Source organism: Ambystoma mexicanum, chromosome 3q (genome assembly GCF_040938575.1).
Source record: "Ambystoma mexicanum isolate Mex_15411 chromosome 3q, UKY_AmexF1_1, whole genome shotgun sequence".
In the NCBI taxonomy this organism is placed as follows: domain Eukaryota; kingdom Metazoa; phylum Chordata; class Amphibia; order Caudata; family Ambystomatidae; genus Ambystoma; species Ambystoma mexicanum.
In genome coordinates, this window is record NC_090926.1 from 171,494,040 (window position 1) to 171,508,018 (window position 13,979).

General features: G+C 45.0%; 1 protein-coding gene across 1 annotated transcript; it reads right to left on the reverse strand.

The window, feature by feature from the left end:
• Positions 1–6,976: 6,976 nt before the first annotated feature.
• On the reverse strand, positions 6,977–7,978 carry LOC138447952 (arginine and glutamate-rich protein 1-like). The gene has a single exon (XM_069604480.1). It carries the CDS (start codon positions 7,976–7,978, stop codon positions 6,977–6,979), a length of 1,002 nt encoding a protein of 333 aa, XP_069460581.1.
• Between the last annotated feature and the right edge of the window lie 6,001 nt (positions 7,979–13,979).

Sequence of the window (13,979 nt, forward strand, 5' to 3'; positions counted from 1 at the left end):
AGGGGCCGCTACTCCCGACGGGTCTGACCCTGCCGGATGCAGCTGCCCTAGTAGGCAGACTCATCACAGAAGCACCGGCACCGTTAGTGCCTGTGCTTCTGTGAACCCATTCCCGTGGAGTTTTATATGACACCGCGGGAATGGGTACTAACATTTTGCGGCACTTAGCTACCCGGTCCGCTGGGACTTGTAATGTCCCGGTGGCACCGGGAAGCTAGGTGCCAGTGAAATGCTACAAGTCTGGCGGCAACCCGCCAGAAGCACCAGCAGGGTTACCACCGCACTCGTAATGTAGTCTTTGAATTTGACAGGTGGTCGTTGCACACATGCACAACGTACACAATCTTCCTGTTTGGCTTGCAGCCCACCACTCTTCTGCAGGCTGATCTGAAGCCTATGCCTCGGCAATTCCATCTTCAGAGCTGCTCGCCTCTTCCCCCTCCACGCCATCTACACCTTGAACTGAAACATCACTACCATGCTCACTTCGAACTGGGGGTCACCACTCTCCACACCCAAAACAAGCGGCTTCTCACATCCTTCCTGAGACCCCAGAGATACAGTTCTACCTACACCACCCCAGTCACCATCACTGGGCAAGTACCTTTTGGTGCACAAATTCACTACCATCCCGCACACTGTTCTCCATCTCATGACATTTCACCAACTGGCTTAAACAACACATTGTGCCATCATTCAACACAACAACAGTACCCAGTACCTTGCAAATGTTCCTGGGAGCAGACAAATATGGAGTACCTGTACCTCTCACTCTTGGGTTTCTCACTCTGATGAAACCACAAATCTCGATTGGCTCTGTATTTACACACCTCCGACTATCATACAACTGATTGTACCTTTACTGGCATTTCTCTTCCCTACTGATAAGCTCTTCTCTGTTCACTTTAGCTCGACCAGAGGTCCCCAGCCATTCCAGAGCCAGCTCATCGACCGGTGTTCTGCCCCTCAATGGCACAAAGGGTGTAACTACTGTAGTGGAATGGGTGTGAGGTCCTGTATGCCTACAGCATATCTCAAATCAAACTTACAACATCTAAATTGGATATTTTAGCAAGCAGAAGCGCCCCTTTCACCACCCTGCTGAAATGCTCCACCATTCTATTTCGGAGCAGAAAATATTAGGCCATAGTCTCATGATGACCAGCTGCCCCTATCTGGTCTGGATGTAATAAAATTTGATGGTAAGCACTAGATAAATTAATCGTGGAAACATACTTGGCACCATGCAGGAGAGTGATCATTTCCTGTACAAGGGGTGTCGATTTACCCAAATATTATTGTCTGCGGTCTACGCACATCCTTATATTGACGTCCACCTTTTATGCAATAATAACCACAGGGCATAACCACTCAGCAACTTCAATAGGTGCAATGACATCATTCATACACAACTTGTCAAGCTCAGATTTGAGATTTCCTTCAGTAACGGGAACAGGATGAACCTTATGCACCACAGGCCTTGCTTCCCTTTTCAAAATTATTTTGTGGCAGAACCCGTTCAGACTACTGAGACGGTTGGCAAACACATTGTGATACTGAGCACACAAATAATTTCCCACTAACATAACGGGCTGCGGAGCATTCGGATTTAGAACAATGCACAGCCCCTTCTGATGCTTCCATCTTAGTGAAGGCACACCTTTGTCAGCCACATACAAAACAGCTTTTATAGCTCTGTCCTTAAACACGATCTCAATAGACTTTGGCCCCAATATCTTGATTGGCAAGCCCCCCTATCCCTTGGGACATATGTCGGGGGATCCAAATCGCTCCCTTCAAAATCTAGTGTTTTCAAGGCATCCACTCCCACAACTGTGTATCTGGGTCCCAAATCAGACATCATTCACAGGTTATGCCCATCAACTTTCAGTTCACACCAAGGCAGATCAGCATCCTCACCATCCACACTGGCAAAGAGCAGATCACTCACACCCTCTTGAAACAGATTATCCTCCTCCTCGATGCATCTCACTTCTCTGCTCCTGCACGCTCTCGCCATGTGCCTCTCCTATTGCATTTCTTGTATATAGCATTCTTAGCAGGGCAACTCACACTGGTCGAAATGTTGTCCACCTCTCCACAACCATTGCACATAACATTGACTCTGGAGGCTTGTGTCGGGGGCCATTGAAACAAACCAGACCCAGCTTTGCTGTGTGGAGGAGGGTGTGGCTTAGAAATCTTAGGGGGCGTATTTCCCACATTGTTCAGATCCCCACTGGAAGTATTCAAGGCCATGGCAATAGCCAGGTCGAAAGAAAGGTGTCTCACCATTGCATTGCAGTTTCTTGTCCACAGTACATCTCACTAGCTGGTCAAGTGCCAGACTGTCAACGAGCATTCCTAAACTTAAAAATGTTTGTCACGCCCGAAGAGCAGCCGAAACCATGCTCACTTTTTATCCTGGCTGTTGTGAGAGTGAAAAGAAAAGATGGTGTTCTATAACAACATTCATACAGGGACCAAACTGGGCAAGCATGGCACGCCCAGTAGCTTGATAAACATCTTGAGCGTCACCATGTCCCTCTCTAATCGCAATCACAGGCAGAGTTTCAAAGATTCTTCACCCTTCTACTCCTGAGCAGTTGAGAAGAATAGCTTGTTTCCTTTTTGGGTCAAATCCTTTCCCTCCAATCGCAATGAGATAGATATCAAAAATGGTCTTCCTTTGAATTCATGTAATGGAGGGTTCAGCAAGTGTAGGCTGAAATGCAGGTGGTGCCTGTATGGTTGCTTCCATTCGCACACATCACTTGGTGCGGCTCCTTTTTTTACGAATTCCCTGTAATCCACAACACAAAAGTGACACTCATTGTGATTTGCAGCCAGTGAAGTGATGCTCCCTGTATTCCCAGTAATATACTTGAAATGACTCAGCCCACAAAAGCAAGTTGATCCTTTTCTTACTGTAGCTATCTGCTGTAGTTGTACCAGCAGCCACTAGATGGCATGGAACCCAGGGAAAACTGCTGCCAAGACTAACAGCTACATCACTAGCAGGGGGTGTGAGCAAGATCCTCTCCTCTCCAGTATGTTGTGTTTCCAGATGCGACCAGGAATCAGAAGACAAGGAAGCAGCAGGAGACAAGAGGTAACTAAAGGGGGTTATTTACATAAGCCTGCTCCCAATATGAGAGCTGCACCTTCTTCAATGCTCCAGCAACCATCTCTCAAGTCCCCCGTGCATCGCATCACACAGGAGCATTCAAAGGATGGTCCTGCACGACCCGCTGCACGGGGAATGCGACAGGCAGCCACAAGTTCACAGAAGGACAGACCTGTGGCTGAAGATCCACTACAGCTTCCTTGTGTCCACCTGCTGGTGGCACCAGGTGGCTGCCTAGAATTGTCTTGCTGTAGAAATGACCCTGCCTAGAGAGCATTTGTGGTGTCTATTTTTTATTTATTTATTTGTATTAGTTGAATTAAATCAACCTTTCAAATACAAAATACATAAAATGTATACATAGAAATATAAAAGCATACTATTTACATTTACAGTACATTCCACTGAGCCACAATGAATCACACAAAATAAGCATTATCATATAATTTTTTTATTTTTTTATTTGTATTTAATCAAAAAAGATTTTTACAAAAATGCATTTTATCATAGATGCACATGCAGCAGCAGGTCTCACTAAAAATGTGCCCTCGTTCTATGTCCGTGGCAGATTTATTGCTTCCAATATTTTGTATGTGGCTATTTGCCATTTCATCTTATCTCCTCCCATTAAGCGAGCCCAACAAGTTTCTTCATCTGCAATGACGAAGTCCGAGAAGATCGGTCTTAAATAACGGTCTCTTACTTGTTGGTTAGCGGCACATTTTAGCAGTAGGTGACGAATCGATTCTATTTCTTGTGTATTACAGAATCGGCAAAAGTTAGATGCAGTTTTACCTCTTATTGCCAAGATCTGATTTGTGGGCAAAAGATTGAGGCGAGCACGTAACAGCATGTCTCTCCCCTTCCTACAAGGGAATTTTTTGATGTATTCTTGGAGTTCATTTACTCTTTTGACGTTTGGTGGTAAGTGTCTGGTTAATTTATTTTTTTCTGCAGTTTCTAAAGTCAATATCCAGTCGTACTCTCTGAGTTTTACGAGGATTTTTTTTGGATTGATAATTAACGTTTCTTCATCCTCCTGTATTTGTTCGAGCACTCTGATGTTCTCTTCTTTCCACTTTATCAAACTTCTAGTGCTCGATTGTTCAATTTCCTGGTTTATTAGACTGTAAATTGAAGGTGGCGCTGCCATCCTGCACTTCCTGTACAACATCAGTTTCGCCTGCTCCACAGAGCTTTTGAGAGACGGTAGACTTAGCTCTTTACGAATTAAAGCGCCTGATGTTGAGTTTGGCAGCATAAGAACTTTCCTCCAGAACTTTGCCTCCATTTTGGTCCAGATGTCGAGTGGCAAATTTATCCTAGCATTTCCTCCATATGATAGTGTCGGCATTACCTTTTTCTTGTAAAATTCGCGCACTGGGGTCAGCGAGTATCTGCCAAACTTTCTATCTATGGCCCTGGCTTGACATGCCATTTTATTTACTTTCGCTGTTAGTGATGCTTGCATGGCTTTGTCCTGTTTTGTGCTGTCTAGTGTGACTCCTAGATATTGGAAGTCAAGTACTGTTTCGATCTGCACTCCCTTGAGGTTTAAGCGTGGGTTTTTTCTTTTTCTAGTCGATGTCTCAAATGTCAACAGTTTAGTTTTTTTTACATTTATTTCCAACTTGTTTTCTTGCATGTAAATCTGTAAACTTGCCATTTCCCTCTGTAGTCCGATGGGGGTATAATCCAAAAGGACCAAATCATCCACGTAGAGAAGCCTCGTTACAGGCGTGTTGCCCAATTTAGGGGGGAAAGAACATGTTTCTGTGTCTAAGCTGTTTATGTCTCCAATAAATGCCAGGAACAAGGCCGGGGCCAATGGGCTCCCCTGTTTCACACCTCTTGCTGTTTTAATCGAGGTTGATAGTAGGCCATTTTCGTCCAACCGAATCCGCATGTTGGTATCTGTATACAGAGCCTTGATTGGGTTCAGCAAGGAAGCTGGGCAATCCCACGCTTCCAGTTTTGACCAGAGCCTGGCCCTGTCTATGCGGTCGAAGGGCTGAGTGAGATCGATGAATGCAACATAAATATTTGGACCCCCTTCCAGGACTTTATTTTTCAGCACATTTAGGAGTAGAATATTAGCCGTCGTCCCCATGTTTTTCTTAAATCCTGTTTGAAACGGGTCTTCACATGGGGCCTTTGCTGCCCAGGTTTTGAAGTGGTCTAACAACATTGAACCAAACACTTTCCCTATTACGTCTAACAACGCGATTGGTCTATAGTTCGCTGGGTCCTTTTTATCTCCTTTTTTGAAAATAGGAACCACTGTTGCCGATTTCCATGACGGCGGTATGGTCCTCAAATCCGTGCATTTCCCAAGGATTTTACTCAATAAACTTGCCCACTCATCAGGATTTGTTTTTATGTCCACGTTGTTGACCCCGTCCGGCCCAGGGGCTCTTGAGTTCTTCAGCCTTAAGATCTTCAGTCGGATCTCCTCTCAATCATCCACTTTACCCATTCGCCAGGCTTACAACCCGGGTTTTGAATAGTTGGTGTCGTTGGGGCCACATACATTGCTTCAAAGTGTTTTACCCACATGGCTTCACCAACCTCACTTATTATAGATTTTTCTTGTACATCAAGAGTCGCTCTCAGGGTACTCTAAAATTCCCTTGTATTTCTCTTGCTTATGATTTTTAAGATGTTTTCTGAGTCTTGTTGGTAGAGTTTTAACATATGTCCTCTTACCCAGGATTTATAATGTTTTGCTGCTGCCACTGCTTCTTCCTTTGCCGCCGGTGTATCTTTTGTTTTTGCTCTACGTTGGATTTGTCGAAGGGTGCGACGTTTGTCAACCAGCAGTTTGTCAAACACATGCTTTGGGGGATTTCCACCAAACTTTTTTTCAAGTGTCGTTTTTTTGTACTTCGTTAAGAGAGGAATATAGTTGGTTTTGTTTGCACCCTCTATCTCCGTCATAGAGCTAAATCTGTTGTCTATTTCCACAATGGACTCCTTTGTTAATTTTAATCGATTTCCCTGTCCATTGGTAACAATGTTAGCTTCCATGTAGTCATTCAGCAGGCCAATTGACTCCCAGATGGTCAAAAGAGGATTATGGTCACTAGCACTTGTTCTTGTTATTTCAAAAACTTTCGTTATGGCCAGAATTGGTTCTGTGACGAAAATATGGTCTATTGTTGCTTTAGTGTTGTTTCTTTCCCATGAGGGCGGACGTTTTGGGTCTGGGAAAGCTTCATGCAAGTTATGTACGTTTCTTGATTCCATCAAGCGGGACCATAACTCTCCACGTTGATCTCCCGGTGATCTCTTTGCTTGTTTATTTCCAATTCTTGGAGTTACAGAGCAGGTAGCATTTAGGTCCCCACAGATCAAGAAGTATTTTGTTAAGTGGCCAGCCAAGGCCTCGTCAATTGCTTCCTCGATTTTTTCCAGGAAGGTGGTTGTTTCTATAGCCGCTGGATTCCAATAGACATTTGCTATTATTAAAGTTATTTTTTCATAGCCTTCCTTGTTGTTTGTCTTGCGGCTCCATGAGGCTTTCACCATTAATATCTCTTGGTTACTGACCAGTGTCTCTTCTAATCTAATCCCACATCTGTTTTTGCAGGCGATCAGTAACCCCGATGAGGGTCTTCCTAAACGGCCCTGTTTGGCTGGTGCCAAAATTAAGTCGTAACCCCTCATAGAGGGTGGTTCACACAACCAGGTCTCCTGTAGGCATACCACATCATATGCCCCCAGATTCATGTCGCTCGTAGATAGAAGATGGAGGTGCCCTCTTGTATTCCACGAGCACATTTTTATCACCTGTTTCTGGTGGGTTGTGTTGACTCTTTCCCGTAGAATGTGCTCGGCTCCGATGAACTGCTATTTTTGCTTTTTTTCTGTTAGCGCTCTTGGGAGCCATGACCATATTCCTTTCATCGGTGCGCATTTTAGAAGCCGGTTACTCTCTGTTTTTTTTTGTTGTTGTTCTTGGTTTTGTTCCTTTTGGGAGTTTGTTGTTCTAACTCTGTCAGACTTTCTTTTGTCTTCTTCCTCAGTTGTTCTTCTATGGTAATTAGTTTTTTTGGGGCTCAGCGGCTTTTGCCCTGCTCGTGTTTGAGTTTCCCGTGTCTTTTCTTTTACCACAGGACTTTTGTGACTTTTCTTTATGTGGGAATTGAGGTTTTGGTGTTTACTCAGCTTTGTGTCTGGAATATCTTGCCTCTTCCCATCTTCATTTGCTTGTTTCTGTCCTGTGTGGGTCACCGGATAGACTCTTAGGTCATATCCCATGTTTTCTAGTTCACTTTTATTTTCAATAATGGTATTTTTTAACGTTGTTGACGCAATGTGTAGATAAGTTCTGGCCTTAGTATCTCTGTGGCTAGGCTCTACCACAAGTAACTCTTCTGATTTGATGTGTTTTAAGTTTCGAATGTATTTGAACAGTTTTAGCACCGAATTTCTGTTTAGTGTGATCTTATCATTATTTTCTTCCACTTGCGTCAATTTAATCTGCCATTTCGCTTCCTCCCATTTCCTTGGTTTCTGGCTGTACAATTTAGTCGTAGCTCTACACTGGGGACCCATTTCCCTCAGATCCCTCGATGGGTACGAAGAAATCTTTTCATTTTCTTTATATTTGTCATATTTTGGTTTTGTGTAGAGGCGAGGTTGCATTTGCCGACTAGAGTTTTTTCTTTTGTTCTCCTGCTCCCCTTGGAGGTGCTGGGAGTGAACTCGCTGATACCACTTGACTTGTTCATCCTCACGGGCCCCTTGCCTTGTGCGGGAGTAGTGGTGTATCTTCTCCGAGTGTCTACGGCTCCGTTTTTCCGGTGTTCTTGATCTCGCCCTTTCTCTCTCCTTTTTGGTGTCTTCCATCATTTGTTTTAAAATTTTCTGTCTCGAGGTTTCAGTTGGCCGAGTATTTTTTTTGTTTTGGCTGACGATGTTAGCCTCTATTCGGTTTTGACAATTTTCGCTCCTGTGTGAGTTCACCTCTGTGTTGGGTCAGCTTTGCTAGTTTTCCTAGTTTGTGAGCTCGCTATTTTAAAAGCTTTCTTTGGGCTCATATCTGATGCAGAGTCTTCCGATACATATTGACTCAAATTCATCAATTCCTCATTTGCATGGAAGTCATTTGTCGTCGTAGGTGGTGGTGTCTCGTTTATCTCCAAGCTTTCTTGTCTTTTATTCTTCTCTGTACATGTGCCTACTCGATCTCCCGGACCTGTTTTGTCTTTATGACTTACTGGCCACGTAAAAAACTGGAAGATGGCTTTTGCTGATTGAGAACCCGGCTTAGCCGGACTTGGCGACAAAGGCTTTTTTCCAGTTTTTTGGCTAACTTTTCGATTTTGGGGTTGTCCTCCTGTTACTTCAATTATGATTTCTGGTTTGTTTGGATTCAGAGTTGTGTACGGTAGGCCAGGTTTACAATTCGTCATCCCTGGTTTAATTGGCTTTTCTTTCGATATTTTACTTGCTGTTAGATCGATCATAGTGATTGTTTGGGTTCCTACTGCTTTTCCCACTGTTGTCTGGTCTTCACCTTTCCGACCTACTTGTTTCAGGGTTAATACTGAATCCTGGTTTGCTTCCAGATTGTTAGTTTTTCTTACTTCTAACGCCATAATGTATGCTTCTAAAAATATAACTTTGCTATACATCATTGCTTGAATGCTGGTGTGATCTTTCAAGGAATCTGCGATGTCTTCATAAAGTTTCATAAATGGAGAGAGTGCTATATTTACCGATGACATAATCGAGAGTAGATCGATCTTCTTATTTAAGTGCTCCGCTGGACTTGATGAATGTTGAGGCGTTGAGGAGCGCTTTGTTGGAGAGTCGGTTTGGACAATTTTCAGGTTCCCCCCCCTGACTTTTAGTCGATTTGGCTGTGTCCAATGAGCACCCGCGATTCCCGATCTTGTCTACTCGTGGGCTAGGGTTTTCATTTCCCCCCGAATTTTGATGGTGATTTTGCAAATGTTTCTTTGTTTGAGCCTGAACCATTTTGGTCAAATTTGACGGGCTTAGTAGATCTACTAAATTTGTATTTTTTTCCGCCTTGCTAGAAGACCAATCCCGTCTGGGCCATTCTATTATTTTGGGGTCTGACTCCTGGAATGACTTTGTGGATGTCACGCCATCTAAATCTGACCCATCTTCTTTGCCGATCAGTGGAGATGATGATGCAGGTTCGCCTTTCTGGGGTGTTTTCTTTAATCTTTCCATCTCTATTGGAGTACCACTAGCTGCCTCCACTTCATCTTCAGTGACCGACTTACCCTGTGGATTTTCATTTTCTAGGTGGATTGGAGGATGATCCTGCCCCATTAGGGTCGGGTTAGCCGGTTTTCCCCGCTCTTCTCTTGTATCAAGGTTAGATTGTAGACTCAAATCACAGTTTAGGTTCGCAACTTCTTGTAACGGCGCTGGCAGGGAAGACGGAATTGGTTTCTCCTGCTCTTCCCTTGCTCCTTTTTCGAGATGGTTTGTTGACCCCTCTTTCTCCTCCAGGGTTGAAATATCCCTGGTACTTTGTTTTCCAGTGTTTTCACAGTCCAGTCTTCGTAATTTCACAGGCGGTAAGCATTCATTCAGAGCGTCAAGCATCTCCATATCTGATAGTTCCATATGATGTTGTCTGTTTGTCACTTTTGTACTTACTCGAGTCGTAAAGTAATTTGTCACAAAAAATTTTGCCGACCCTCCGTCTCGTTTGTTGCCATGTTTTTCATTTAGCTCTTCCTGTAATAGTGTAGCTGTAATAGGGGCTGAAGATATTGAATTAGCTAAATGTACTGATTTACTCTTCCAAGCAGGTTTTTTTCTGTTTGCTGTTTGCCCCTTTCTATTAAGATGTTTGCCACCATTTTTGCTTTTAGTGGTAATTGTTATAGTTTGTCTTTGTCTTGTTTTGTAGTTGAGTGTTTTAATGGCCATAAAATCTGGATCCGTGCCTGTTTGTTTAGCCTTGTTCTCGGCGCTTCCCTCCTCCTCCGCATGAATGAACGCCCTCGCCACAACACATGCTGGCGCTGGCGGCAGAGGCGGAGACAGGAGCGGGGCGGGTTTGTTACAGCTTCCTTCGTCCGATTTATGCTTGCGGGAGCCAGCTCCTCTGCGCCCGAAATGGACGCCGTCTCACCCCTCGGACAGTTTCCGGCTCCCCCCCCCCAGCGTCCTGCGCGGACGGGGGCCCTCCTCCGAGAGACCCCACCGTGCGGCACAGCACCCCCTGCTGGTCCGCGCCGGGAGAGGGTCGGCTCAACTCACCACCTGGTCCATGCTGCAAGGATCCCGGAACCTCCTCGCCTTCCCGATCACTCCTCGCTCCATAAGCCATCTGAGTCTGGGCCGAAGGAGCCACGCGCGGGTCGCCCAGGATCGGCTCCTTAACAGGATCGGCAGGATCGGCATCGAAGACAGGCTCAGGTAATGGTAATAGAAACGGTGACTGAAGTTGTTGTTTTTCCTTTCCATTTAGCGTAGGCGCCACTGATGGAAGCTTTGTCAATGTAATAAGATCTAATTGTTCAATTGGCGGGGCCAAAGTTTGGTGTAAAATCCGTTGGTCACCCACCTCAGGCGCATTCGAATCCCTTAGTCTGCCTTTTTCGTTTTCCTTAGGACTATGTATCAAAGTTCCCTCTTGTCCCTTAAGGGTAGTGCCCTGATGTTTTTGTGACAATTTGGCACTTCTCAAGCACCAACCTTCCTCTTCTTCACGGGAGGGTTCATTTATATTGGTTTTCTTGTTCGCTCTGGCAGCCCTGCCAGCCATGACTGCAGGGCTGCCACTCATTGCCACTCCGCTGCCTTTCTTGCCGCAAAACGCGCAAAGCAGCAAACAGCCAACAGCCGGGTAGATAATCACTCGCCCTTAACTAACTCGGGCTTCACGCCACAAGGGCTGCTGGACTCCACTTTTATCCTGCACGTCCTGGAAAAGGGGCGGGGCTTAGCGCCACGTCGCTCGCGGGACTCCAATGCAGTCTTTCCACAGCAGGACAGACGATACAGCCAACAGCCGGGTAGATAATCACTCGCCCTTAACTAACTCGGGCTTATCATATAATCAATAAATGATGAATCAAACAAACTCGTTGTAAACGTTTTTCCAATTGTGGCTTCATAGTTGTTGAAATTTGCCATCTAAACATAAAAATGCAATCATGAAAAGATTAATATAACAAGTGTTGGGTTATAGTTTAAACAACACTGATAACTTTAGGTTTTTGTGGCATCTAAGTTTAAACATGATAGAAAATGTTCAGTTGCAATTTGTAAGGGTAAATAACCAGAACCCAAAATTAATGACCAACACAAACGCTGGTCTGTTAAACACAAGTATTTGCAGTGCCTTGCATAGTGTGTTTCACGTGAGGGCCGTAAAGCACAACACTCTGTAATGAGATGTTCTAATGTTTCTATTCTAGATAGTAAAGCTGTTTGCACAGTGATTGGGGACATAAGAAGGAGTTACACCGTTCCCTCTATGTACTTATGATTGTGGAAATCACTCATACAGGTGAAGTTGGCTTACCAATCATTTTTCCTTAGTTAGTGTTTAAATGCTGATTTAATAGATTTGTAATGACCACAACAATTACGTTCAGTATTCCATTCCATACACCAATGTCTCAATCCATTTAGAATTAAAATGCACCGCCTTTTTACCCAACATTTGTTTATCAATCAGATGCACACATTTTATGTCTGCAATCAATCTAAATTTCAATTTGGGCATCTTTGAAAGTATAACCAATAACCTAGACCGATTCAATGGTACTCCCGTCTCTTTGTTGCGTACTGACTGCAATCAAAGGTCTGGGGTTACCATATGCACCGATTCTACTCTGTTTTTGTGAACCCCTTCATTCTGGTATTACAATGGGTGTTCGTTGTTTTTTCCGGACACCCATACTGATGTTATCGCGCACTTTCAAAGCCTCATTCTGTACTCTTTCTCCACACCTACAAACTCTTTGTATACCTGGTCCTCCCGGTCTGCCCTTGGGCAGACTGTTCCCTTGCAGGTCATGCTGCTTGCCTCTGACTACCACGATGATGCAGCCCGGGGCTAAACTTTGTCGACTCACCCAGTCTGGCTCCTGGTTGAGCCGTAACCTCCACAGGCCGAGCCTCGGTTCTGAGTGCTGATCACCACACAAGCTGGCCCCCGGACAGGGGTTCTCACTTCACCTTTGCTGCTCCCCTCATGCTGCTGTTGGCATATGCAGTCCGGCCAGCTAACTCCTTGACACCCTAGGTGGTTGCTCAAGACCCCCCCCAGGGAATGCTAATCTTCCTCCATCTCTACATCTCTTTGTCTATTGTCCTCTGTTTTTCCCTTCTTTCAACTGTAACTTCCAACTGTCTTTTTCTTCTTTATAATTCCCTTTTAGAGCCCTTTACAGTCCAGTCTATTCTTATTGGCAGGGAAGACCTGTCCATTGTTGTGAGTCTTAGAGTGCTATGTGTACCCCATCGTGAGGACACATGGTACAGTCAAGTAAGTCATTACAGTCAAGCACATACACATTTATATTTAATAAACTATTGAAAACCCTGCTTGTGTCTGTGTCATTTGTTTTTCCTTTTATTAATTCCTGTACTATTCCCCTTACTTATAACCCCCCACTTCTGACCATCATACCTCTTCTTCATGATCGCTTTCTTTCTCGACACCCTTTCTCTCAAAGCACACTGGTCCCATTCCACAAATTTGGACCTCCCCAGCTAAGCTGGACCCATTGCAGTGAAAGATTTTCTTCTCCTCAGTACCTCAAACGGCACTAACCCGGTTGTAGCATGCAGAGCAAATCTGTAGGCGTACATTCTTTTCTCAACCTCTTCCTCCCAAACTCTGCCCTCACTCACTGCCATGCGTACACCCTGCACAATTGTACTGTTCAATCTTTCAAACATCCCATTGTTCTTGGGATGGAAGAGAGATGATTTGTGATGAATTATGACTATGCTAGTCAGAAATTACTTCATTATACGGGTTGTAAACTGCACACCATTATCAGACAGTTGGCCTCATTACGAGTCTGGCGGTAACCGCAGCGGTAAAACCGCCTGGTTACCGCCGGACTCGTATTACCATTCCACCTCCGTGATTCCCGGAATTACCGGGGCATTACAACCCCGGTTTTCCGGGAATCACGGAGGCCGTATGGTGTTAATCCCCATTCCCATCGAGTCCTACGGGACTCGATGGGAATGGGGATCATGGAAACACCGGCAGCATCTCATAATGCTGCCGGTGTTTCCTCGTCCGCCTGCAGGCGGTCGGTGTTAAACCCGCCAGGTCAGACCTGGCGGGAACATCACCTCCCGCCTGCAGGAGTCGGGATGAGGCAGTCCGGGAACAACGGTGGCGGCGGGTTTACCGCCACTGTTATTTCCGGACCGCCTGAGTTATAATGAGGCCCAGTATCTTGCTGGGCAAGCTCCCAATCTGGAATACTTGATCCAGAAATTACAGCACTGCACTAGAGACAGCTCCCTGAACAACACATGTCTCGATCCATTTGGGGTACACATCCATAAAAACAATAAGATATTTCCTCACCCCTTGAACTCCTGTAATGTGTCCTAGAATATCAATGGCTACAAATTCCCAAGGCATTTTGGGAAACTCTACTGACCTCAAAGGCTGAACGTAACATCTCAGCATCTTGTCAGACTCTCCACAAGAGGTACAATCTCTCCCCAATAGTTCCACTTGACTGTCCAGATCCAGGCACCAATAGTCAGCTCCCAAACGCTCTTTGGTCTTAGACATTCGAAGACGGCTTCATGGCCAATTTCCGACAGCTGGTCCATGCCACCCTGCAGAGTAATTCATGGGGCCACATCTCAGTGGAAA

Coding starts and splice junctions, on each gene's coding strand:
- LOC138447952 (XM_069604480.1), bottom strand. CDS start 7,978: ATGGAAGACACCAAAAAGGAGAGAGAAAGGGCGAGATCAAGAACACCG.